Below are 27197 nucleotides of genomic sequence, written 5' to 3'. Positions count from 1 at the left end.
TTTTATGTCCAAGTGAAAATAGCATTGAACATAACCAATCAACCTAGCCTCGAGGTTTCCCTGGTCATATCACCTGGTCTAAAAAACTCAGGCCCCGAATAATAAAATAGTTATTGATTATCTATTATCTATTTCTTAGAAAATATTTTTGCCAAAATGAGATACACTCAACGGTGTGACCAGTTTTAAGGTGAACATTTTGATTATCAAGAAATTGTAAAAGTCTAACTGGCAAAAACAGCCTATTCCTAGGCTAGATCTTATGGCTAGTCTGAATTAACAATTTAGTGATGCCCACTCTGTTGGCACTACAGTACACATAGTTGTAGCCAAGCCTTGTACAACTAGTAGTGTGATATAGTTAGGCAATGAATGTTATTTATTTGACAATTTCACCCTTCTGCTTGGAGTAGCCTAGGCTACGCTTACAAAATGTAGACCGAGCAAAATGTTAACCACAGCATTAAAATGATGTCAGAGGCTACACTGTAGCCCCCTCACAGCCTCCCTGAGCACACAGCAAACCAGGCGTCAAGAAGAGGGAGGTTCAAATATGTATTTGCGGTCGGCTATTGGCTTCCGTGTCTGCTTGTCACTCATATATGTTTTTCTATTGGCTAAGCTTTTACGGATTTATCATTCCATCTCGTGAAGCTGCTGTGTAATCGCAGCTAACTTTCCTACTATAACCTTCCGCTAAAAGGCGTAGTCCTTTAGATCTCCTTTATTTTGAAGAGTACACATTAACTGTTGACCAACGATTTAACATATGCGGCGGTTACATCAATTTAAGTCGTTACAACTTATAGTTGTTCTTTTCCGAGGAGCAAATAGGTTGTCTCTATATAGGCGTTTGAAATTGGACACCGCTGCTTTGAGGCCCTCTTTTTATGCGGAAGGATACGTTGTTGCTTTTGACAATGTGGACGGAGGTGGTTAAGATGTCTTCTAGAAGAATGAAATCATCTCAATTGTAACAACAAAAAGGAAGACGTGAGATTAATAACTAGATATTGATTGGATACAAACTGGTTACATTGTACTAATGACGTGGACAGTGTAACGAAGCAAGGTTCAGGAGGAATAAGGAAGACCTACAGCGATCCAATGCGTTTCACGCGCTGAGGTTGAAATTCTCTTGAAGTTTTATGTTTTTTCCCCCTGCGAGAGACAGCCTTTCTTTTTACTGTTGGATGCCAGACATTTGAAGATTAAAGGTAAAAAATGCTTCTGTTTCAGACTGACATATAGTCGGGGAAATTGCACGAATTCATTAGGTGTGATGTGGCCAATTGTAGAACGTCTGACTTCTACAATTATCAAAAGTTTTGGGAATGTGTGGTTGGAGCGGGGGGATGCAAGTTTTTGTCTGGTTTCTAGTAAGGTGGCGAGTTCAGCCCTCAAGTCTGTGATGGTCTCCGCACCAACCGTGTAGTGGGGGAAATTAGTCCTTTGTTCACCATAAAGATATAGGTTATTCTGAATTTGACTCACTTTGATGTGTTTACTAGTCTCAATTTTCCCATAAAGAAGCCTATGTTTGATCAGTGGGAATGACGACTAAATCTAATTGGCTATATAGCCTAAGTAATGTTGAGGGGCATTATAAACTTGTACTTTCATTGGTTCACCCTGCCACTGCAAGAGTTCATCAGAAATGTAAAGCAACTAACGCAGACGTTTCTATAACCACTAATACACAAACAACGACCCCTTTATGAAAGTGGTTAAGCGGCTGGTCACAGGCTAGACTTACATTTATTTTATTCCACATTTGGCAGGAAATTCCTTATTCCCCCCCCCCCCCCACCATCTCCTTTTTGGACTAACTGAAATGCAAACTTCAACCTTGAGTTTGTTGTCATATTTCAAAAGAAATAACGTATGTATAACCTTATTTCAATTACTTTCACAGTTATTCAAAGAGGACACATAATTTGTTTTCAGTGTCTTTTAGATGTTTTTTTCTTTTCCTCAAGGTTAATGGAATTATTTTACATTTTGTGTGGAGAGAGATCCCATTCTTAATTCCACAATATAGAGCCCTTGGAAACTGACAATATCCTCCGGCTGGAAAGCATCCCTTTTCAGTAGGCTATAGGACCTAGACGTGGCCTATTATCTTTGGAAACGGCTAGAGAGCGGAGTAGAATGAATTTGCAACCAGGAATAAATATTTACGTTGTTTCAGTTAGGGAAACTACGGGAAACGATATGGAAACATTTCATTGGAACGAAAATATCGTTGAACCCAGCAGATTTCTGAGTACATTTGATCATGGACATATTCCCGACAATAATGTAAAGTTTTAGTTGGATTCATTGTAGCCAGACACATTATATTCCCTTGCTGAGAAGCAACAGTTGTATTTTAGTTTTTTCAACTCAAAACATATATTTACATTTTCTGTTCATGTCTATTCAAAGTAAAAACACAATTGTCCAAAGCTCACATTCTACTATTAGTTTTTTTGGTGGTGGTTGAATATGTTCGAAGGTTTTGGGAAGTTCATGATCACAATGGATTTTGTATTGATGTCAGCTATCAGAAACAGAGGTCTGTATATGCAAGGTGTGGGTAGAGTAGCCCACTTGTCAAAATGTGTTTTGTTTAATTAAAATAACATAAAAATTGTGTTAAAAATATGTTCCTTTTAGGAATACAGGCTATAGTTTTGCACATGCAGGACGTCATGCCTTGTCTGGCTCACGTGCACAAGGCGACCATAGCCCTAATCTATTGCTTCCGAATATTGTTCTAACTGGGTAGCAAAATATACAATTCTGTACAATAAAATGTGTGTATCCACAGTGCCAGCGTCTTTTGAAATATCCAGATGTACCCACAACATTTTGGAACAGTAATTGTTTTTGTGGTTTATGTTTGGCAAGGTTTGTGTATCCTTGGCCTACCACCTTATCCAAAAGTGTGGCAAGACAACATAGGCATATTTACAATTGGGCCTATTGTTATATTGGGGGGTGGGAGTATTGTTTCAAGGTTAGGTCATGTAGGCCTAACCTGCCTTCACTTTCAATACCAAGGCCTGATCCTGATGGCTCCTTTGCATGGTTTATAGGCATTTTTTAAAGTATTTAAAAAAAAAATGTACACGTCTTCTCCAAGGAATTTATTAAACGTTGAAGATACTAAAGCGTAAATTGTAAAAAAAGAAAATAATTAAAAGACCTCAATTCCTTGATTCCACTCTAGGCTCAAAGGAACTACTAGCCCTATGTGTGTGTGTGTGTGTGACAAATATGAAGACAGTAAGAATAGCTTAAATTTTGCAATTGATGTATTGTTACAAATTTGGTGTTTACATTTACACCTGACAAGTTGCATTTATTTTGTGGTTCAAACCTTCAAATGGTTGTTTACAACAAATTGCACAAGAAATGGACTACAAAGGAGGTTGTAAAAGTACACCACCTGTTGGCGCCCTAGTGCTTCTTCTCTGTTGCACTGGCAGTTTATTCTGAGGCATGTAGTGCTGCTGAGCATCCGAGCTCTGCCTCTTTGCCTCGGGCTCCCGTTGGAATGCAAAACACAGGGTAAATCCAGTATTCATGCCTTTTGTGCCATTTGACAAGGTTCCTCTGTGCTGACATATGGTAATTTCGTAATGACATGTTTGCATACGTCCATTAGCTCTGCCTTTCACCCCTATTGCCTTGGTCTAACAATAGCTCCAATTATGTCTAATTGTAAACCTAATATACTTTACTTTCATGTAGAAATGGATGATCAACGTGCATGTGATTTGTTGTGGAAGACATGGCCTGAGAGAAGTGATTAGCCTTGGTAAAGGTTGAATAAGGGATACATTAACTAGGTAGGCCTATATTCTTCACATGGAGTGTCCGATTCCCTTCCTTGCAGCCTGTGTAGTGATGCCTCACTATTAGTAACCTATGTGGTCATGCCCAAAGGAGTTAATGACCATCTCTGGTCTTTCTTTATGTTGTATTTGCTCATATGTGATTATTCCCAATGAATTATTGCAATGGCCTATATGTGACAAGGGAAATGGTGCTACCCATTTTAACTCGGTTACAACAAAATAGTGTTGCCCATTTTTTTTCCCGGTATATTGTTTGAATATCCATGTCCCATATGCCAAAATACCCATGTCTGGCAACTATTATTACCATGAAGAAGTCCTAGGTGGGCAGGCGGCAGTGTTAAGGTTGTAGGGCCTCTGGGAAATCATCTAGACAACAATAAGAGGGGAAGGATCTTGAACTTTTAGTCTGGGTACTCAACTTTCGCCAACTTTCTACGCATCCGTGTCCATAGTGAGTGGTAGGTAAGGGTGAATTACATGGCCATAAAAAAGCAGTATGTTCATTCATTTTCTCAAGTGATAGAACTCAGAAATTCCTCAGGCATATCAGCCAGTAATATCTAGCCTGATTTTATTTTTTTTTTTTTTTTTTTCAGTCACATTCAATGTGTTTGTGCTCTAGTCTGGTTCCACTAAAAGTCAGTCTATCTTATTTGCGAATCTCTCTCGTAGGGTTGTTAGTGACTGAGGGGCATGAACGAGCAGCAGCAGCAGAGAATGACTGCAGTGGGAACACAAGACAAGGAACTCAACGACCTCCTGGATTTCAGTGCGGTAAGAGAGAGTGGGCTAGGGGTCTGGGACCAGGACATAGACTGCTGGACCGGGAGGGTGGGAGAGAGAGAGAGAGCGGCTGAATGGGGAGGGACGGGCCCGTTACATATCCAATATAATGACAGCAAAACCGTTAAACTGTTCTCGTTGTTCTCGATTCATTAGCAGGTTATAATTTTTCCACATTGCTTACCCCATGTTCTTTTCCATCCTTGAACTCCAGCATGGCAGAAGTAGCTTCATCCCTCCCAGAAGTTATTTGATTTGAATATTTTTGTTTTGTTTTACCCCATCTTCAATAAGTCTAAGCAAGGTCACCTGAATGTACCACAGGTCCTAGGTGTTTATTCATTGGTTTTAAACCAGTGTTTGAACATGAAAAAAATCAGTAAGGTTGATTTATGGTTTGGGCTCACCTGAATCGTGAAGATTTATTCAAGCGAGATGTATTTGATTCCTATTTTGCCGTAGTGTTTATTTTTGCTCTGAGTTTGTTTTTTCTTATTTTGTGCACAACCTTTCAATATTTCAATGGCTGCTGATAACTTATGGGAAGCGTTTGAAGGGACGCTCCATACTTTTGAGTGGTTCTGGCGCTGAAACACCCCAGATCGTATATTCAACTCAATACATGCTGTGTGTAATGGGGTAACCCTGTCATTTATGTCTCTTGAATAGCAGGTCTTTATGAATGGTCAGATTAATAGATTTTGGGTTTGATTTTCATCTACTTGCTGGCATCAGCCTGTGTGTTCATACATTTTTACTGTATGATTTCTGTTGGGCTTTTAAGTTGACATTCATGTCTGTTTTTTTTTTCTCTGGATAAATTGAATAGCTGAGCCTGTGTAAATTGATTGTTATGGATAATTACTATACGTGGAAAAATATCTTTGAATTCAAGACCAGGAACCCTAATTAAGTAAACGCTTGTCATCGGACTTGATGTCCCACACATCGATATTCCTCCACTAACCACAGCTTACTAATATAAGATCTGCCCAGGTATTTGATTTCCTCTCTGTGTTATTGAAGCCTTATGTGTAGGGAAATTCCATTGGTTTTATTCCCTCTCTTACTTAATGGGCCACTAGTGTGTGTGGAGCATCAAATATCATGCCCTCAATCAAGACTTAGGTTTGCTATGCACATCCATTTGTGTAGCCACCCACTCAAATCAGAAATGTGTCCATGGTCCTGTAAGCAGTAGCTATGTATGGAATATAAACCCATTGGACACAAAGGTGTGTGTGTGTGTGTGTGTGTGTGTGTGTGTGTTTTTTGTGCCAGGATTGGCTGATAATGTTACAGTATGGCTGTTGCTGGCCCAGATGCCAAGAGGCAGAAGCACACACAGTGGCTCATGAGGGTGGCATGTTAAGCAAGCACCTGTGACCAGGGATTAGGCTAGATCACTCCTAACATCCGTGTCCAGCCCACATTTCACATCACAGACGATGATCTAGCTTCACTGTATGTTCAGTGAAGGTGTGGCCTATGTGAATATTCACGTCAGTATTTATTTCCCACCTCTTCTCTATTCTAGATGTTTGCACCACCTGTGGCTAATGGAAAGAACAGACCGACGACACTCGCTAGCAGTCAGTTTGGCGGATCAGGTAAGATTCTGTTCTGAATGCAGAATACTGTAAAACTGTCTTTCTGAGCCTTAAATACCCTGCAGGGCAGTACCTAAATTCTATTGTATCGACTTTTAGTAAGGTCAGTAAGTAATGGATAATGGCTGTTTATATGTAGCTGCAACATTGCTAATTGTCCTTATATAATACGTTTAAAGTACTAGAGCAGTGGTGCAGTAGTGGTGTTGTTCTATTGCATTATGCCTTCACCCATTCACTTGGCAATAGAATTTAAAGATACTGTATATATTTTTGATTGACCTCCTACTTCCGCTGTGTGGGACGGTATTTCATCACCTTTTATTGCTGGTAGTAAGTTGTCCAGAGCTGGTTAGTTTGATCCTAGTTCTCCTGTGGAAATATTCAAGCCTGCTCTGTGTGCACATTTCCCCCTTTTAACCCCCGCTCTTTTTATCTAACCAAGATGATTCATCTGTGCTAAAGCTTCAGAACGTTGTTGGTGCCTTTGAACGCTGTGTGTTGGATGACAAAATCTCTCTAATTCAGAAGAATGTCTTCTTTATTTTTGGTTGTTGAATGAGACCCAACGTGTTTTTTGGTGGGGTGATGAAGAAAACTATCTTGGTGACCATTTAGATTTACAATATGTCTCTATTTAGCGAATTCAAATAAATATTTTTTTTACTTCCAAAGCATCTTTTTCTACCACCATCATGGCTTGTATTTTCCCACCTCGGAACACCTGAAACCCCTGTGTGCGAGTAGCTTTTGCTGAATGTTATTAGTAAGTCATGTTCCTTCCCTCTGTCACCCTGCCAACCTGCAGTGTGAAATGGAGTCACACTCTGTGCGGCCCCCAGAGTAAGAACTCAGCCGCAGAGGAACAAAGGCAGAAAAGGGCTTATGGACTTGAAACGACTCCCCCACCCTGAAGTATAAAACACTCCTCCCCCAACTCGGCACAAGGCTCTTCCCCCCACTTGGTTCACAGGAAATGGCTTCAGCCGGAGACAATGCCCCTCACCCCGAGCTCTGGAACACTTAACTGGCCCAGCATGGAGTGTTGGCCAGAGTGGGAACCCTCTGAATGGGGATCAGTGGCAGGACTCAGTTTGTTTCTATTACAGCAGGCAGTTACTTAGCAGTGAGAAGTTAATTCCTGCCCCTGTCCTAAGTGTGCCCCTTGGTCATTGACACCATTCGAATGTGATACTTCAAGATGTCACATTTAACTTTCAGAGAACTCCAGGTAGCTCGTAATAGCACGAGTGCCACACCGCCAACCTCTAGAGATTCTGTTCGAGGTTATGACACAAGCCTATCAATCCAGTGAGAGATTAGGGCATCCGTAAGCTACAATTCAGGCTTGTTGGATACGTTTCTTCCTGTTTTCCACTCTGAAGCTGCACCAAATCCCTTGTTATAACTAGATATACAATCAACAGGGAGTAGCATCGGCACAGGTCTAAATTACACACTTTAGCAGTTTTACGTCAGTTTTTCACCTGAGGAGAATGGACTTCTATTGAAGTAGGCAATGTATGTGAAAAATGTGTGTTTCGTACCTCTTCCACTTTTTCCTGAAATGACAACTTGACTTCAGTCCTCCATTATAAGATCGCATGGCCATAACAAAGAGCAGCCTGTTTGTTCTGTATTGTTCTCCTGCAAACAGGTCAACTTCCTGTTTGACTGGCCCAACTGTAGCCTGTGACATCACCGCTTCTGTTCTACTAGTAGGTGACTCAGCGCGGGAAAGGCAGCGGTGGAGTTGTGGCCTACCAGTCCGCCTCTATTCACCAACACAAAAGTACTCAGAGGGGTGCTAATTGCATTAGGCGTCCTCCCCTCCTCGTCAGAGCCCATAGCCCAGAGCGTGTGGAGAGGGGAGCTGGAGCTGGAGCTGGGGCTGTGGGAGCAGTAACACCCGCAGGGCTCCACCAGGCATCGCCTCACTCACCTCTGCAGCTGCTGGCCCCGTCACCCACCCACCCAGGACAGGCCACATTTCCCCCCAACAACAACAAACAACCCTCTCTCACAGGCAGAGACACATGCTTGTGCACACACACTCCCACACAAATATTATTTCAGATGATTGTCATAGGATGTTTGTCACCTTATGATCTGAACAGCCAACTTCTATCTAATATGTCCTATACTGGTGTCACTAGAAAATGGCTGGTCTACTAGACCTAGCCTATAGCTTGTGGTTTTAAGACGTACGCAAAAAATGATCCAGGCTGCCTTTTCAGAGGCATATTCGATTTTGCCCAGTGAGACGATTTTGTGCCTCAAAATCAGATTATTTGTTCAGCGGCCGGCTGCCCTGTACAGTGTTAATATTGCCCTCATGGCCTTCACTAGATTCTCATCTACTGAATCAGGTTAGACGTTGGAGCGCAACGTTTCAACAGGTAGAAAGTGGGAGAAGAGAATGGAACCACACTTATAACATCATTACACGAAAACAATGAAATTGAAGATCTTCTGTAAAAGCATGAAGAATGAACATGAAACAATTATTGCAGCATGAAGTCTGTCTCCTTTAGTCCCCCAGACCTGTCCTTCTCCAGTCCCTCAGCCCTGTCCTTCTCCAGTCCCTCAGACCTGTCCTTCTCCAGTCCCTCAGCCCTGTCCTTCTCCAGTCCCCCAGACCTGTCCTTCTCCAGTCCCTCAGCCCTGTCCTTCTCCAGTCCCTCAGACCTGTCCTTCTCCAGTCCCCCAGACCTGTCCTTCTCCAGTCCCTCAGCCCTGTCCTTCTCCAGTCCCTCAGCCCTGTCCTTCTCCAGTCCCTCAGCCCTGTCCTTCTCCAGTCCCTCAGACCTGTCCTTCTCCAGTCCCTCAGCCCTGTCCTTCTCCAGTCCCTCAGCCCTGTCCTTCTCCAGTCCCTCAGCCCTGTCCTTCTCCAGTCCCTCAGCCCTGTCCTTCTCCAGTCCCTCAGCCCTGTCCTTCTCCAGTCCCTCAGCCCTGTCCTTCTCCAGTCCCTCAGCCCTGTCCTTCTCCAGTCCCTCAGCCCTGTCCTTCTCCAGTCCCTCAGCCCTGTCCTTCTCCCCTCTTATCGCCCATGCCTTTTCCTCTTTCCTTCAGTCCTTCACCCCTGTCCTCCCATCCTCCCTCTCTCCTCCCCTCTTCCATTGTGGCAGTAGGCTCCTCAGTGTTTGGCTCTCACTTCTCAATATAGCTGGCTGTGCGTCGGTGTCACCTCAGCAGCTCCCCACCTTGTTTAATTGCCTCCAAGTTAATTACTCCACAAAGTGTGAAACAATGTTGTCAGAGTTTCTCTGCAAGGCGATGCTCTCTCTATCTCATGTAGTACCCGCTCGCCAAATGGAGGCCTTTTATTAAGTGCCGTAGGTCTATGTGGGCACCAAATACTACTATTGACTGGCTGTTGGAACAAAGCCATGGTAGACACTGGATAATGGAGAAGGTTTTTAAAAAGCCTTATTTTATGGCCCTGGGGTGCCACTTATGTGGATTTGATCGTGTCTCCGTATTGAGTGGACGAACTCTGCCAGCAGGGCTGTTGAAGTGGTGTCCATGCAAAGCCTGTCGCTCATATTTAGTTGTGTCCATCAGTCCTTGTGACTAAATGTGACTGTCTTAGCAGTGTGACCTTTCAGCTCACTGACAGTGACTGAGTAAGGCTGATATTTGGAGGTGCCTCTCTCTCTGCTCCCCTGCTTCTCCATGCCAGTGGCATCAGCTCCATAGATCATAGCTGTCATGGCGTGTGTAGGTGCTTGCACCGCTCTGTTAGCCTCATCACTCATTCTGAGTCGTCAGCCGCTCATCTCGCCCAGACCCTCACTCCCCCCCTCACTCTCTCTCACACATTTTTTTAATTAGGCAGAATTCAAAGGAGAAATATGAATATTCATAAGGAAACTGCATTAATATGCACAATTATGCAAATCAGTATGCAATTAAGCCCTGTGTCTCCAGAGAGGCTTGGTAGCATTAACGGATAAGACAAGGAGAAAGGGGTGATGGGGGTATTTTGGAATTTCTGCTCCACCAATCTTTAGAATGCTTGTTTTTCCTCAGCCACACAGCCGCCACTCGTGAAATGATTTAACATATTCATATATGATTTGTGTATTGAATATGTATGTTATTTGGCGATTTATGGCTTACCATATTATGGCATCTGCACAACTGCTGTGAAAAAAATGGCAATGAGAAGCTGGACAATGACACATATTCTGTTATCGTCTGGTTTCTTAGTCAACTACGACAGGATCATTGCCCACTGTAGAATCAGTGAAATGCCCTGTTTCAGACTGGTGATTTAAAACAGCAGTTCCCGTCACTGCTTCTTCAGTTTTAGGTTTTCACATGGACATATGGAACGGTCCCTCCTTAATGCGACATTGACAGATTCTCTTAAAGGTGCTGTGTTGTCCCAATGGTGTTGCCATTTAAGACCTGTGAATGACATGCATTGGCTCAGGGACCCTGCAGTGCTGACAAGTTCAGCTGAGTGATGGGTGCTAGCATTATGGCTACATTCCTACACATATACCCCTACATATTTATTTGGACAGTGAAGCTAAAACAGAATTTTGCTCTATACTCCACCATTTGGGATTTGAGATCAAATGTTTCATATGAGGTGACAGTATGTGACAGTACCTTTTATTTGACTGTATTTTCATACGTATATGTTTTACCATTTTAGAAATGAAAGCACTTGATGTATCTAGTCCCCTCATTTGAAGGTGTCCATAGGTATTTGGACAAATTCACTTGTATATTAAAGTAGTCAAATTTGTAGTATTTGGTTTTATATTCCTAGCAAATGGGGGCCTAAATGCAGAAAGTGCTTTCATTTCTAAAAGGTAAAACAGATAAGTATAAAATAGCCTACCCTCATATAAATGGTGACGTTCTGTACTTTCGCCAGTCAGTGCGAGTCTAACCCTTTCATGTCTCTCTCTTCCAGCTTTGGATGAGCGCAATGGCTCTGGATCCTGGGGCCCAGGAGAACAAAACAGCCCCCCCTTCAACCAGGGAAGGGTAAGCACTACCAGGGGCTCATCACAGGCTCACATACACTACACACTCACTTCACAACAGCTCAGTGCATTGGCAAACTATGCATTTGATTCAGACTGGTAGTTTTACTTTGTACCTAATAGCCTGGCTCAGAGTCGGGCGTTGGCAGGCTCTGCGCTAGTCTTTACCTCTGTGGAAGCCCAACGGTAATTTGCGGCTTCACATCCACGGTAACTGTCTTGGCTCGTCTCATTGTAAATATAAGGAACGGTGTACAGGGGGTGAAGATTGGCTGCAGCAAACTGTTATTACCACAACTTGATGATTAAGAAATTGCTAGAGACTGGATCCCGTACACATTTCCTGAGCTCACATGGTAGTTTACAGACAGGGATGAACCAGTGCGCTGGCCATGGCATGGAAGGACTCATTACTGATCAGTGAACTCTGCTCACTAACTCTTGACCATGTTGTCTTCCCCTCTGTTTTTCCCCACAGGGCTACGGAGATGGCTCCCACTACAATGAGCACGAGGGCCTGTCATCCCCCTTCCTCAGCTCAGGAATCGGAGGTAGGCTACGCTCAGAGTCTCTGCTGGCTTGTCTCTGTGTCTTTCAGTGTTGTAATTGGGATAGGTTGTAAATAAGTAGTGGAGTTACTGTTGGTGTGCACGTGTTTTGTTATAACCATGAAATGATCTGAGTGACATAGTGCCAGGAAGCGTGTGTGCGTTGGGCATGTTAAGAGCACTGGAGCAGAAATGCTCCCTTGGGTTTTGTCTGGCCAGCAGCTGAGCGCTCTGAAAGGGGGTGGGGGGGGGGGGCACTTTTATCACTACTTTGTATTTTAAACAGCTACTGATTTTGACTTTGTCATTGTTAAAGTATACTCCAAATACCCGATGTTTAACTACCATTCCATAAGGAAACCGCTAATTGTCAATTTCTTCTTACAGGTAAAAATGAAAGGATACCATACTCTTCCTTTGGTGGCCAGGTAAGAGTGCTTCTGACCCCTTTGCTTATTAAACCTAGTTAAGATCATAGTTTAGGTTTCCTATGTCACCAATTCTAACTTGATTTGAGCTAAAGTCTGGCTTCAGTATAAAGACGACCCAGTTTTCTCACTTCTCCTTTCATCCGAAACGCATTGAATTAGAGCATTCTGGATTTCCCAGAACTGTGCATTCATGTGTGCTTTGTATGCATTCCTGCATGTGTTGTTTGTTAACCCCTTGTTCTTTGTGTTGTTCTGCCAGCCTGGCTTCCTACCCAGTGACATCGCCATGCCCAGTCCAGATGCCATGTCCCCCTCTGGGCTAAAGTCTACCTCTCAGTTCTACTCCGGATCGTACCCCAACAACCCCAGGAGGAGGCCTCCCGATGGCCAGCTAGGTACGGTGGTTCGGGGAGAAGCCCACTTTAGTTCTTTAATGTTTTCCAGGCTTTTGCCTTCTCTGTCGGATGATTTGAGCAAGAGTATTAGTAATAGGCGTAGCATGATTCTCTAACTGTGAAAACGCTAGCAATACACAGTCATTAGGATGTTATTTTCAAACTAGACACAACAGTCGACCTTGATGAAGCGAGCCATGTGATTTACCTTCTCTCTGTCTCCCTGTAGACACCCAACCCAAGAAGATCCGCAAGCCCCCTGGCCTGCCGTCCTCAGTGAGTGTTCATTCTGCTCCCTTTCACAGCCCACAGACAGACACAGTCTCCCCACGCTAATGCTCACACACTCACCACCCTGTCTGTCTGCTCCAGCAGCTCTCTGACTGACTGACTGACTGACTGACTGACTGACTGACTGACTGACAGACAGACACAAAGGGCCTCTGCTCACACAGGCAAACTGACAGCCCAGGCTAGTGAGAGAGCCTCCAAACAAGCAACTATAGTCTCTAGTCTACAACACTGCTCGGGCTACTGATAATACTTCCAAATAACCAACAGTGGTAAATAACACTAGACTTGTTTGTGTTGAACTACTGCTTGAGAATGCATGCCGGGGGTATTTCCTTGCCTTGTAAGATGTTCCAGATATTTCTGGTGTGTTCAGGCTGCCTGATGCCTTATTAGTGGAAGACTGGAAGGCCCTCTGCCAAGGATCATAAAAAATAAATATTGCCATTAGACAAAAAATGTTCTGTAACTGAAACCATTGCCACATGCACTCTCCAATATGACAGTCATATTGAAACCTCTGTGGTCATCATCTATGAAACATAGATGATGTTAAACACCGGTTTTAGTGTAAATTCATTTCAACTCCCAGCTGCCCCCCCGCTTCTCTCCCCCTCCCTCCGTCTGCCTACGCTTCGCCACATGATGGTCTGGGTGGCCTCCCCCTGTGAGTGACCCAGTTGTGAGGCGCGCTGCTCGCGAGGCCTCTTAGCCCGTGTCTGAGCCCAGATTAATGACTGCTGATGATCCTGTGTCCCTCTCCCCTCCCTTCGCACCCTCAGCTCTGTGTTGTAACCTAGTCCGGCAAAGCTCTCAAGTCCTCCCACTCGTCCAACCCAACCGACAGACCCCTCCACTAATCCTCCAATACCTGTACACTAGGGTCCAGCCCTGACCCCTAACCTAAATGTCACATACAACACATCCTATTTCCCTTATTGTGGCCCCTTGTTACTGAGACATCTACACTGGTTGTATTATTTATGTAGACACTTGTCTCTCTAAATTGATATGAATCTGTTTTCTATTCTATCATATTACATCGCTTGTTTTGCCATTGACTATAGGACCTCACACACGGTCATAACCTGAATTACATGAAACCCCCATTAGTGAGGATTTTCACCAGAAATCCTCTTTCTTTCCTTCTTAAGAACAGAATTATCCACCCGCAATCGTTGTTTCATTCCCCCACATCTATCTAGAGCAGAGGATTCGCTCAACATTGCTTTCCCGTGAAAGACAAAGCCTAATGTTCAATGAAGTCATCTCTGGCTTGTTCTCTCGAATTATCTGTGATGGTAGTAAATCCCCTATTACCTCACACTCCCCTCGCCATATCATGCTTTAAGTCATTCAGATTTCCTTATTCTGTCCCCCCAGCCTTATCTCTCTGCCTATTTCATAAATCATCAGCGCCTTAATACCCTCCCTCGCTCCCTCTCCATTGCAACCTCTCTCTCTCTCTCTCTCTCTCTCTCCCCATGCCTCCCTCTCTCGCTGACTGGCTCCCAGCCCCCACCTCTCTCAGCCCAGCTGCCTGTGGAGTTGGACCGGGTCCAGGAACAGGCAGATGGCTCTGTAATTAGAAGTGCATCTCTCCATTCCCTTTCCACTTCTCCCTGTTAAATCAAATTACAGAAAAAAAAAACAGTTTTCTGGATTAGCATTCTTTGCAGCATATCCTCTCCCCCCTCTTCTCTCTCTCATCCCTCTTTCTCCTCATACATGCCAGAAAGCGTGAGTGATGGGTTATGGTGTCAGAAAGCTGGGATCTTTGTGTCCGTATGAATTTTATGGGAGTGATTCGACGTTCTCGACACATGCGGCAAGAAGGCTCGGGAATGGCATGGCATTTTGAATGTAGCATTCATTGTGGTTCGGAATAACTTGAATGGCCCATTGAAGCATTGAAGGGCCATTTAACAAAAATGTCTATTTGAGTATTCAAACCCATGGTTGGGACACACTCATATCACCCCCTCCCCCCAATTAAATGTTAAAAATGTCAATACAATACATTTATATGATCAAATATATAGTAATAATATATGCCAAAACCCACGGTCTGGGTACTATAGAAATCAGAGAAACCATTAAATGTGATCCTCTTGCTTATTTGAGGTCATGGACTCAACAATTGTGCGTGTGTGTGTTTGTGTGTGTGTGAGCTACCGGTGAGAGGTGAGCTTCAGGCGGTAACCCTGCTATGTCACTAGGCTCCTGGGAAAGAGGAAGCGCTGGCTGGGCTGTGGGATTGGATCTGTCGCCGTGACCAGCATGGCATGACCACTGTGCTGCTCTCTCACACAGCACAAGCAGGGGTAGCATGCCAGCTTCACCCTCGCCACCTCCTGGCTGCTTAGTGCAACAACCGTTACACATTAACACCATTTATTATTGGCAGTTACATTATGCATTTGTCGTCGTCTTGGCAATAGTGATACCTGCCAGTTTAGATGTAAGGAGCAGACGACTTTATTCTAGGGCGGGCTAAATGTAGGCATATGACGTGTGTGTGTGTTTGAAATGGCGCTTAACGTGAACTGTGGTTGACCCTTTAGGTGTATGCCTCTTCCTCTGGGGATGAATATGCACGTGACAATGGAGGATATCCTGGCACCAAACCTGGCTCTGTCTACCCAGGCTCTTTCTACATGCAAGGTAACTACTTGCAAGGTAACCATTTTAAGCACTTTCATAAACTGTCGTTGGAGTGAGTACACTGTCTAACTTTTCTTTGTTATTTTAACTTTATGTTAAAGGTACCGTAAAACTTCAATTAAACTCGGTCTCAAATAGCCACCTGTCTCTTTTTTAATAGCCAGGCAACGGCACACATTTCAGCACATAAACGCCTGTTTCAAATAAACGCTGGGTATAATCTAATTGTTTTACGAGGTTACCGTGAATTACCATTCATTCTTTACAAGGTTTAATGTTTGACTTGTTACGTTAAATAATTCAGTAATGACTCAAAACAAGGATGGCAATCATCCATTTTTCTTGCCAGTAAGAGACTGCTAGCCATTGGCTGCTAACAACAGAGAACTGCTAGCCATTGGCTGCTAACAACAGAGAACTGCTAGCCATTGGCTGCTAACAACAGAGAACTGCTAGCCATTGGCTGCTAACAACAGAGAACTGCTAGCCATTGGCTGCTAACAACAGAGAACTGCTAGCCATTGGCTGCTAACAACAGAGAACTGCTAGCCATTGGCTGCTAACAACAGAGAACTGCTAGCCATTGGCTGCTAACAACAGAGAACTGCTAGCCATTGGCTGCTAACAACAGAGAACTGCTAGCCATTGGCTGCTAACAACAGAGAACTGCTAGCCATTGGCTGCTAACAACAGAGAACTGCTAGCCATTGGCTGCTAACAACAGAGAACTGCTAGCCATTGGCTGCTAACAACAGAGAACTGCTAGCCATTGGCTGCTAACAGAGAACTGCTAGCTAAGCACAAAAACAGTCAACAACTTTGCGAGTACAATACCCAAGAAACTGTCCAACCGCCCTCTAGTAGCAAAAGTAAGAACTGACAAATGCACAGTCAAAGAAGTATTTCAATTTTTGTATGTATTTTGTATCAAGGCATGCTAAGACAAAAGAAACGTGACACAGTGTGTAGGTAACACATTAGTGCAGGAAATTAAGAAATGTATTAAAATGCTGGAAGTCAGCAATTAGCTATGCAAATTAGCAAAAGCTATGTGCTTTAAGGAAATACACGCCTCTCTTAAATAGAAACCTGTCTCTCTAATAAGCACCTGTTGTGGTCAGAGATTTTAAGCAAATAAACACAGTAAATGAAAATGTGTTGAGTTAAAATGCCCTGGAGTTGGTCATGTTTCAGTGAGTAATAAGTCCATTTCCTAACCCTCGTTGTTGTTGTTGACAGAGGGCCTCCACCCCTCCTCTGACCCCTGGGCCTCCTCAGGACCTCTGGGTCAGTCTGGCTACTCTGCCATGCTGGGGAACTCCCCCCACATTGGCCAGCCAGGCTCCTTCTCTGCCATCAACCCACAGGACAGGATGGTGAGGACAGCCCCTCAATATGTAATATTTCATATCGTTTATATTCAAATTCCTAATTGTTTTACTTTTTAAGTAACTGTTGTATTGAATTGGTACATGCAACAAGATTTTTTTTGTAATCTGTATTCTGTTTATGCCATTTCTCCTCTATGACGAATCCAACTTCCATGCAAGTGGCTCTAACCCAAGCTGTTCTGTCCTCCCTCCAGAAGCGTCAACCCCTACCTCTGTCCCCACAGAACTACCCTCTCCATGGCAGTGAGGTGAACGGCAGCCTCCCACCCGGCTTCCACTCTGGCTCTGGGAGCTACAACCACACGCCCTCCATTAATGGAGCAGACGGCATCATGGGTACAACTAACGCTCACATGACAACCGCTCGCTTTTTTTTTTAACCAATTACCTTGTCTTTCTCCTGTGAAACATGTTGCGCTGCCCCTCGGTTTAACAGTGTCTTTAAAGCGGTCTCACTAGCTTACTGGAGACCTTTTTATAGTAGTCTCTGCCTTGTAATAATGTGAGATCAATAAGCTGTTTTTTCTCCACAGCCAACAGAGGCGCCACTGCAGGGAGCTCAGGGGATGAGATTGGGAAGGCTCTCGCATCGGTGAGTAATCCTCTCCAAAGAAATCCTACTGTCTTTTTGTTTGTACCGTCTTCTTTGTGTGTGTGCTGTTGTTCAGTGGCTGAAGGTACTCTTTCCTGAGGGTTGTAGATCTACCCCTCGGACCACAACAGTAACAACTTCTCCTCCACACCCTCCACCCCAGTGGGCTCGCCCCAGGGAATTGCAGGTATACATACTGGATTGTTATATCTGCTGCATTTGGTAGCTTGTATTAGTTAAGAGTTTTAAGGGCAGACAATTGGATGAAATAGTGATGAAAAGCTGTAATGGAAATGATCTCCTATTAGCACACGGGCTTGACTGGAGCTCTGGATCGCCATCTACTGGTAGAAATCAGAGCTGTCATTTTGTCGGTCACGCTTTTCCGTGTAAATGTGGCATCTTATCTAATCTCTCTGCAGGAGCTGCATCTCAATGGCCAAGACCTTCAGGGCAGTCTGCCCTGTCACCCAACTACGAAGGGCAACTGCACGCCCTGGTACGCACTTCACTCTTTACTACAAATAATAATGAGGGAGAAAAAAAAACTATTCTTTTATGTGATCGTATTATAATCAATGTAGTGACTGAGATTTGCCCTGTGTCTCCTTGCAGCAGAACAAAATGGAGGACCGTCTGGAAGAGGCCATACACGTGCTGCGTAGCCACGCTGTCCAGGGCCCGCCCAGCTTGGGGGGAGGAGCCCACTCTGACATGCACAGCCTGCTGAGCGCTGTGTCGTCTGCGCACAACGGTGGCCTGGGAGGCCTCTCTCAGGCCTTCTCCAACGCTGGCCTGGCTCTCAGCAACAGACACCCTGCCATGGTGAGCACGCCCTCTGACCTCTGGTTCCAACACTAACCCCCTGTTGTCTTACATCACTGACATTGTGATGATGCTTTTGTTGTGTTTTATCTCATGCTTTGTTCCCATTCTCCAGGGAGGAAACCATCACGAGGAGCCCACAGGCCTTCCTCCCAGCAGTACCCTGCTGCACGGTCACCACGCCTCCGGACCCCCTCAGTCCACTGGACAACCAGATGGCTTCACCAGTGAGTCACACGCACCTCTCACACACACTCATTTGCTACTCTCATCCTCCACATGATCTGTGAGCTGTGCTCCTTTTCCCTAATGTAATGTGTCAACCATGCCAAACAGATAAGATAATAGGCTACTTAATTGTTCTTTAAATCGGAAATACTGACGGGGAGGTTCCGTTCTCCTCCACAGGTCTGCCAGGAAGCGTGGCCCGCTCCACACACTCGTCCAGCGGCTCGGACATCAAGAGAGAGGACAAGGAGGACGAAGAGAACTCCTCCATCGCTGACAAGTCTGAGGACGAGAAGAAGGAAACCAAACGCATCAGAGCAAGGTAGGTGATCACCAACCATCTCATCCTGACTATTGATACTGGTAACTGTGATACAGAATGTATGCCTGTGTGTAGGGATGGGCCGTTGGTATTCGATTGACTTTTTTGAGAGAACAAATAATCTAGGCCTATTGTAATGAAAAGGTTTTGTCAAATGGTCTATGTGACATTGATACATACAAGAATAGACCATGATATTAGAAATGTGAATAAAGCAACAGTTTATATGTGTACCCCTTAAAAAGATGTACCGGCAGCCTAAACTTTTCACGCATGTAACTTATTGTCGGTCATTCAAAGCAGCACTACAGTCAGAGGCTCCACGTGTAGCAAGTGAAGTGGGAGATTTGTAGTCAATGCAAAATGGAATAACAGTTACAGGATTCAGTTGGCTAAATGAGAAGGAATAGGCTACAATAATCAACCAATAGGTTGGCTGTTGTTTCATATGAATGGAGTTGTTGTGGAGAAGGATGCGGGGAGAGCAGCGAAAGAGCCAGCTAGCAAGGCTAATTGAGGCTAACTAACTTGGTGGCTAGTGTAGCTAGCTTCTTTACATCGATTTGATGCAGTAAAGACAGACACTACCAGATGAGATGATAGACCCATTTGTTGCTGCGGTAGATTATCTATTTTGCGCAAGTTGGTTTGGCTACTTTCTCTCTCTCCCTCTGTATCGGACACAGCGGTCCGTGCTCCTCTCACGCCACTCCCCCTGTCTGTGCTTAAACAACAAGCCGAGTGCACCGCACAATCAAGTCCCCATTTGAAGTTGACATTTTTTCTTTAAAACACATGTATTTCAACTATCTGGATATCCACTTTTTCATTTATATTTATTAGTGGAAGGCAAGTCAGAGGTAACGCAGTGTTATGGCCATATTTCTTTGTGTGCTGTAGACTATTTTATCCCACATAGGTGGAAATTTTGTTAAATTCTGTTACGCAAACAAATACAAGGATAAACACATGACATTAGCCCCCATTTTATATGCTCAATTACCACTGTTAGTTAGCTGTATTCGTTGAGTTGGTCACTTCATTTCCAGCTAGTTGTGTAATGCCCTCCCCTCATGTCCCATTGTTTTCAGAAAGGAGGCGCTGACCCTCCAGATCCTCTCTGGCCTCTCAGGCCTGTCAGACCCGGGAGATGAGTAAGTCTCGCCATCCATAGACTGTAAAGCTTTGTGTGCTGAAGCCACACAATTGGGGAGCCAACATTGTATAGCGACGTCCACTGTTCTGCAAAGCTCCCCACATACATTTTAATTTGGTTTGATGGTATAGACGTAGTGGTTGACAAAGTGACATTGAATAGCATAATGGTAAAAGTTAACATTTCCAATCTATGTGGGATAAAAGTCATTATTGTTTATCTATTTACCAAATGGAATAGTCCTTATTATCCATTACACTGAAACTGTTAACTTATTTTTCTAGTCTTGAGTGAATTAATGTTTTCTATTCGGATCAATTGTATGCCTATTAACCTGTTTAATAATATATCTGGAGCTTCCTTTTTAATACATTTACTTTCAGAACTACATAACTTCCTGGTGCTACCCAGGATTCTTTTAGAATGACAGCTAAATGCTTAGGCATCTATGCTTTGCATGTTTTGCTGAGGTGCAGCTGGCACATGCGGCCCAACTCTTTGAAAGTCTAGTTGCTTGGTTTGTGAGTGTCGCCCTCCCGTGGCTTCATTCCTCTCCGTGTCTTCCGCCTTCTAGTCCAGAGGATGAGGATGACGAGGACCTTCCTCCTGAGGTAAAGGTAGAGCGTGAGAAAGAGCGGCGAGTGGCCAACAACGCCCGCGAGCGGCTGCGAGTGCGAGACATCAACGAGGCTTTCAAGGAGCTGGGCCGCATGTGCCAGCTGCACCTCAGCAACGACAAACCTCAGACCAAACTGCTCATCCTGCATCAAGCCGTCAACGTCATTCTCAACCTGGAGCAGCAAGTCAGAGGTAACGCGGTGTGACCATATTTGTTTGTGCATTTGTTTTAATGCGTTGACCTCGGTATTACTTTGTCCCCTGTCTTTCCTCAGGGACCGAAGGACCCAACAGAATATTTCATCCAGCTGTTTTTCAGACCAGAAAAATCCGTTTTATGCATATTTTTTAAAGGATTAAATAGGTTTGGAGCACAATGGAAAGTTGGATAACTAACTTGTATGCAATGTAAACTCATCTTCTCTCCTTTCACCTCTTCAGAACGCAACCTGAACCCTAAAGCAGCGTGTCTGAAGCGGCGGGAGGAGGAGAAGGTGTCTGGGGGGGTGGGGGACTCCCCCATGCAGCTCTCAGGAGGCCACCCCGGCATGGGGGGAGACGGCCATAACCCAGTCAGTCATATGTAATACCAGGTAGGTACCTCTTCATCCGTCAATAATTGTAGTACTTTTGAGTTGATCACTTCACCAAAATTCAAGTTTGGAAGACTAACACTGTTGTATTTTCTTTTGCAGATCTATTGGAATTCCCTTGGCTCTCGGAAGATGTGGTCTTAATCTCTTCTTCCACCCATTCTTCTCAGTGTGTGTGTGTGTGTGTGTGTGTGTGTGTGTGTGTGTGTGTGTGTGTGTGTGTACACACGTATACTGATGTTTTTGTGTATTGTCAAATTCAGTTTCAAGACGCACATTCACATACCCTTATCCACACATGCATACTGCCAAAACTGACACAGCCAATTTGCCGCACTCATGACCATGACTACCAGCGCAAATGTGAACTTTTTTTTTTAGACATATTTTTTGCTTCTATAACATGATGGAACACCAGAGTAATAGTGTCCTGCCACTAATGGGACTCAACACACTGCCGAGAGGTGCTCTGTGAACGATAGAAGCCTAACAAATGACAAATTTAATCAAGGATTTGTGCCTAATTGTTACATGTTTTATGAGACATTTAAGCAAACTGCTTACAGTTGCGGAACATTTTGTTTAGGGGTTTCTTATATGTATGAGCGCACTTTTTTTCAGGTGTAGTTTTGTCATTCCCAACTTAATGGTACAGTCTTACATATGTTATGTAACCACACCCATGCAATAGAGAGGGGACATGACCTGCATGGGGGGGGGGGGCAGCAGAGTTGCAGGCCCCACCCCAGCTCTGTGGGCCCTGGGCCCGGCATGAGATGAGGGAGAAGGGAGAGGCACCTCCGCTGCCCAGTTGTCATGTTCTCAGAGTTGTAGAAAATTATTCTCCAAGGCTGTTCTTTCCATCCATAAAGAAAATAATGGTATTTCAGACTCCAGTATTGTTCCCCTCAGTGTAGGTTATTATGGAGATGCCGGTTTAACTGGCCAGGGGTAGAGGAGGGCAAAGTGCAGTTTTACAGCACAAAAAGAAGAGTAGGTTTCATCCTGCATCTCACCCCCACTCATAGGCTACTATTGAGTCCATCAAAAACTACAGAAAAGGCTTGTGGAGCTAACCAGTCACTCTGTCACATTTTCTCATGAGACTGGAGGCTTGGTTTGATGGGCAACTTATGGCTGTATTGTGTAGTGCCACCCTTTTGAGTTTTTCAAATCAATTGACCCAGTACCAACACACACCACCTATGCCCCCTAAGACACCAAACTAAATGTGGTGCTTCACCCCCTGCATTGTCATTGTTAAAAGGCTAATACTAGGTGCACATTTGCAGATGCAGGACCAACCATTGATGCCCATAATTAAATACAATCTTAATATTTGTTATAAGTTAAGTTGTCTATTCTTAAAATTGAAGCTTTGAGCATTCCCAATGAACTATCAAGCCCTCACCCTTCTGCTGTGAAGTCCTGACTATATTATTAAGATGGCTACTTAATGAGGCAAAATCTCATTTGTAAATCCACCTCATTCATTCAAAAATCCAAGGATATTATTTCAAGTGGGGCAAAATGAAATATATATATATATATATAAATAAATATATATTTTTTGTTAGTCTATACATTGTAGATTTTTTTTATAAATGACAATGTTAGTTTGAAGTTTAGAGTGTATCGTAGTTGAGCAGAAGGAAGAGATGATATTAAATGTATTTTCAAAATGAACTCCAATTGCACCGTCAACTTGCCATTGGAGAGGAAAGTTGAACAAAAACACAGGCTCAGAATATAAACAAAGACAGATGGGGTCAGTTGTAGGCTTAATTATCATGATGTATTTAGTGACTATTAAGCTGTCAGTCTTTGGTGCATACCTTTTTGATGCGATTGCTAAATTTGATAAAGGTACAGTGGCCTAAGATATTGTTCCTGTGTAAAAAAAAAAAAAAATTGTGTAAGGAAGTGTGTTTTGTCTGTTACCCAGATGAATTATTTATTTTCAAATGGGAATGTGTGGATGGAGTTGACGCCTCTTGACTGTCCTATTGAAGTGTTCTTACTGAATGGTAGTGTCACTTCACAAGTAAACATCTACGGAGACAGGCTCTGTCTCGAACAGTAATTATGCAACTGGTTTTGAATGTACCATTCAAATGTGGATTGCCTTCATTTTCAAGTATGTATCCAGGTTTTGTCAGTCGGTTCAATGTTATTTTATCTTCATTTCAAACGTTCCGTTCTACTCTCTGCACTCATCCATGTGGTCATCAATGTGCAGCTATGCTAGAGTGACCTGACATGTTATTTTGGAGGCAGGAGTTTGTGTTTGTGTGTAAGATGTAGGATGGTCTGAAAATACAACAGTGTTAATTCCTGTGATAAGTTATTATCATGGCCTCAGACATGGTATAGCAGCACCATCTAACCACAGGGGCAGAAATGTGCATTGTTACCTGTTGGTCATAGTATTGAGAAGGATTTAAGTTTACTTTGTAAAAAAAGAGGGGAAAAGAAAAATACAGTTTCAAATCAATAGTGTGGCCTTTTCATTCTCAAGACTAAAGATGTCATTATTGGAGAGTGATGCCTTATCAGTGCCTGAACTTGTATTTTCATAACTATAAAGACAGTTTTCTCTTTTTAACCATAACATTTCATGTATCGCCAGGAGTAGAGGTACATCGGATGACCCCCGCCCCCCCTTCAATTTTCAGGAAGAAGTTGGGAATGGGAGAAGAAAAAAAATATGGGCGCTTTTTCAGTGTATCTAGTTAAATAAACATTAAAACGTTATGTATATCGCTTAGTTACTTTTTATATTTTTTTACTGATTTGACCATCTGTCCAAACTACTGTTAAGTTGTGGCCGTGGGGTCAGGTTCCTGGTTTTGTTTGTTTCTGTTTGCCCCCCCCCCCAATATTGATAAACCACTCAACACTACTGGGTTCTAAGATGCTGGTTTCTGCCCTTGTGATTTGCTTTTTGAAGCACCTCAATGTCAATATATGGCTTCAGCTTTGAAGTGGGGGGGATGTGTTATTTTGAGCCTTGATAACTGGAGCTTCTTGTCATATTACAACTTACAAAATTTGTCTGTGTAAAAAAAGGGGCGCGCAGCAGTGATGCTATATTTAGTCATTTATGACCATTTCCTTTGCTTTGAGACTTCTTTCTTATTTCTGATTGCCAGCTCATTATTGACTTTGACAGAGACTTCTTGTAAGAGGTATTTATGTACCTCTTCAAAGAGTTGATTTGAAGACTTGTTTCTCTACTATTACAAGGTTAAATGTGTACTAAATATACAAGATTTGTTCTGAGGGGGAAAAAATGGACTGATCTGATTTGTCATTGCTTATTCTGTGAACATCCCAAAATGACAATTCACAACCTGTATTCTGAGTTGTTGGATGGGGGGGGAAAGATGGAGGGTCTATTTTCTGTGTCTCTTGACCTGAATATTGACACTGGCCCTGTTTGAATACTTATAAGTGCATCCACCCCTCCTTGCTCAATGACATGACTGGATAGTGTGAAGTGTATTGTCAACCTGTTAAAATGTGCTATATGAATAACTTTTTGATTTCATTTGGTATATGACAGCAAACCTTTCTTTTCCTAACCACTTCTTTCAGATCAAATCAAATGTATTTATAAAGCCCTTTTTATTATTTTTTTTATTTTTTTTACATCCGATCATAGATCAATTCAAGGAGGAGGGAAATACTTTTTATGTATTCAAATGGGGCTACTCACTCACTGCTACAGAGCCTGGCATCTTACACTTGCAGTGAGGACACAATCAAGATTGAGCAGTGTCTTCAGAGTGCCTCCAGTCCGTCTCCTTTATTATTTTTTATATATATAAAGTAGTTATTGAGAACTGTCCTGTATATAACAGTAATGTAGCAATAAATGTGCCATTTTTAATAACAGAATTATACCTTTTTCAATGTCTGGCTTTTGAATCTTGTATACATAAAAAAGAAAATAAAGGAAAACATTGTAATAAAGGGTTGATTTATAGCTTGGAAAATGAATGGTTTCTATCAATCTCCCATTGGTGCAGAAAGGTCTGAGAAAGTATAGCCCACAATCCCTTACTAAAGTTTTCCAAATGGTTGAATTTTGATCTTTTTGACCTCTGAAAGTAAACCTTTGATAATGATTTGGTTTACTTACCATTGGAAAGGTAGCTAAATGATGCCATCATAATAAAAACTGATGGCATTGTCAGTTTGAACCACAAATAGACAGACATAGGCCTATGATTTATAATTTATAGCCTTATCTGTAAACCAATTAAGTTAATAATAAAATACACGATTTGATGTTTAAATAATCAGGGGGGAACTAAATTGTGGTGTAACTAGCTGATGATAGAGGATTGTACAGGTAAACTCAGGCAGGTTTAGCTCTCAAACCGTGTAAGCTTGTAAATAAGATGGCCTTGATGCATAGACAAACAATATTCTGCATCCTTTTCTGCTATGAGAACATTATTTTATCCTATTTGGAAATAGTGATTTTCAGTTTTGTAGCTTTTTTAAAAAACCGGCATTACAACGGACAGTCCTGAGGAGGTCCTGAGACTTTCTGGGGGGTTCCACTAGTTACTACAGCCACAAAGTCAAAATTGGCGTTATCGTAAAAGTTCATGAAAACAAACGTTTGCTTTTTGGTCTTAATTTAATGTTAGCAGTGTAGTCAAGGTTAGGATCAGGTTTAGGATTAAAATCAGATTTTAAGAAAATACATTTTAGCAATGTTCGGGGTTTACAACTTTTGTGGCTGTGGTAATTAGTGACGACCGTGCTTGAGGGGGAAGGTCAGAATCTTCTTATAGCTCAATCAGTGTTCAGAATGGTGCAAGTGCTAAACAAGTTGATTGGGGCTAAGTACATTGCCATCGCCAGGACGTGGTAAGTTCAAGTCTGTTTATCGTTTTGTGAAAATGTATTTTGACTTTTCTAAATAAATGCTGACAGGTCCATCGTGTTTTTCCACGACCCATCACTCCGTTAGCTAGCTAACAAGGCAGTGAGCTAGCAAGCTAACGTTAGCTACTGTTCTTTGCCGATCTATGATCCAAAATAGTTAGCTAACAATATCAGGCCTTTGTGTTAATTATGGCCTTATATTTACAAAATCCACCTTGTTGGAGTGTGTTTACTTTACCCCCATCCAAATCTTTGGTTTGTGTTCGTGTTGCCAGTTGTTTACAACTTGAGCCATACGTCTTATCTAGCTGGCTTACCCTTAGGGCCCAATCTCCACTTCCTTCACCATGGAGTGGAATTTAGTTAGCTACCTTACCCTTGGCCTTGATGTGTGACCGTGTGAGACTGACCCCTTTTTTCGATTTGGTAGGAATTTAGATACATTGTTGTATTGATATGCCAACCAAAATAGCCTACACCATCTCAAGTGATCTCTAGGTTGAGTGGTCAACGGGTTAAATACTGAGGGGTGGGGGGGGACTGACTTGACAGCTGTAGTGCAAACTCCTGTAGTAGATACTGGACTTCAAATATTTATCTCCCCCCCCCATGTTATCATTTGTCCAGGGTTCCCACAATGGCTGGTTGGGGGTCGGTGGGCGGAGTTGCCCTTGTCTACTTTACAGACTGGAGGCTGATCCTGGACTGGGTGCCCTATATCAACGGCAAGTTCAAGGACGACTAGAGTCAACTCTATTGCTCAGAATGGTAAGTGAACATAAAGTGAGAAAATAATTCTGGGGTGCTGTGTGTTTATTTCCAAAGCAATTTAACAATCCTTTCAAGCCTGTAGTTGTAGGCTATTGAGTGGCCAACAGATGGCACTGTCCTTAAAACTACAACTGCCATGTCCATTGGCAATCTTACAACAAAGTTACTACAAAGAACACCGTTCCCCCCCCTCGGACATCACTGCATGCTTGATAGAACATCATTA

The 27197-nt window shown here is 43.1% G+C and overlaps 1 protein-coding gene across 11 annotated transcripts; it reads left to right on the top strand.

The window, feature by feature from the left end:
• Window positions 1–643: 643 nt before the first annotated feature.
• Window positions 644–25286, top strand: tcf3b (transcription factor 3b). 11 transcript variants are annotated; one of them, XM_014216369.2, is made up of 21 exons: window positions 644–1217; window positions 4521–4622; window positions 6169–6241; window positions 11172–11245; window positions 11723–11795; window positions 12180–12220; window positions 12483–12618; window positions 12848–12894; window positions 15474–15588; window positions 16813–16970; window positions 17159–17300; window positions 17498–17556; window positions 17665–17743; window positions 17979–18055; window positions 18175–18381; window positions 18497–18608; window positions 18790–18931; window positions 20023–20085; window positions 20662–20897; window positions 21147–21298; window positions 21401–25286. In XM_014216369.2, exons 2-20 carry the CDS (start codon window positions 4542–4544, stop codon window positions 21290–21292), a joined length of 2061 nt encoding a protein of 686 aa, XP_014071844.1. In that variant the 5' UTR covers window positions 644–1217; window positions 4521–4541; the 3' UTR covers window positions 21293–21298; window positions 21401–25286. The 11 variants fall into 11 exon arrangements, with proteins under 11 accessions (XP_014071844.1, XP_045543458.1, XP_014071845.1 ...); XM_014216370.2 differs by having other exon boundaries at window positions 645–1217; window positions 15474–15573; window positions 18172–18381; XM_014216372.2 differs by having other exon boundaries at window positions 645–1217; window positions 17189–17300; window positions 18172–18381.
• Window positions 25287–27197: the final 1911 nt, after the last annotated feature.

This window comes from Salmo salar, chromosome ssa10, assembly GCF_905237065.1.
Source record: "Salmo salar chromosome ssa10, Ssal_v3.1, whole genome shotgun sequence".
In the NCBI taxonomy this organism is placed as follows: domain Eukaryota; kingdom Metazoa; phylum Chordata; class Actinopteri; order Salmoniformes; family Salmonidae; genus Salmo; species Salmo salar.
This window is presented reverse-complemented; position numbering and strand designations above follow the sequence as displayed.

Excerpts from the sequence above, each read along its gene's own strand:
- tcf3b (XM_014216368.2), top strand. The coding sequence starts at position 4,542 with ATGAACGAGCAGCAGCAGCAGAGAATGACTGCAGTGGGAACACAAGAC. Across the intron at positions 6,242-11,171 it reads CAGTCAGTTTGGCGGATCAG|CTTTGGATGAGCGCAATGGC; the intron begins GTAAGATTCTGT and ends TCTCTCTTCCAG. Across the intron at positions 11,796-12,179 it reads CCTCAGCTCAGGAATCGGAG|GTAAAAATGAAAGGATACCA; the intron begins GTAGGCTACGCT and ends TTCTTCTTACAG.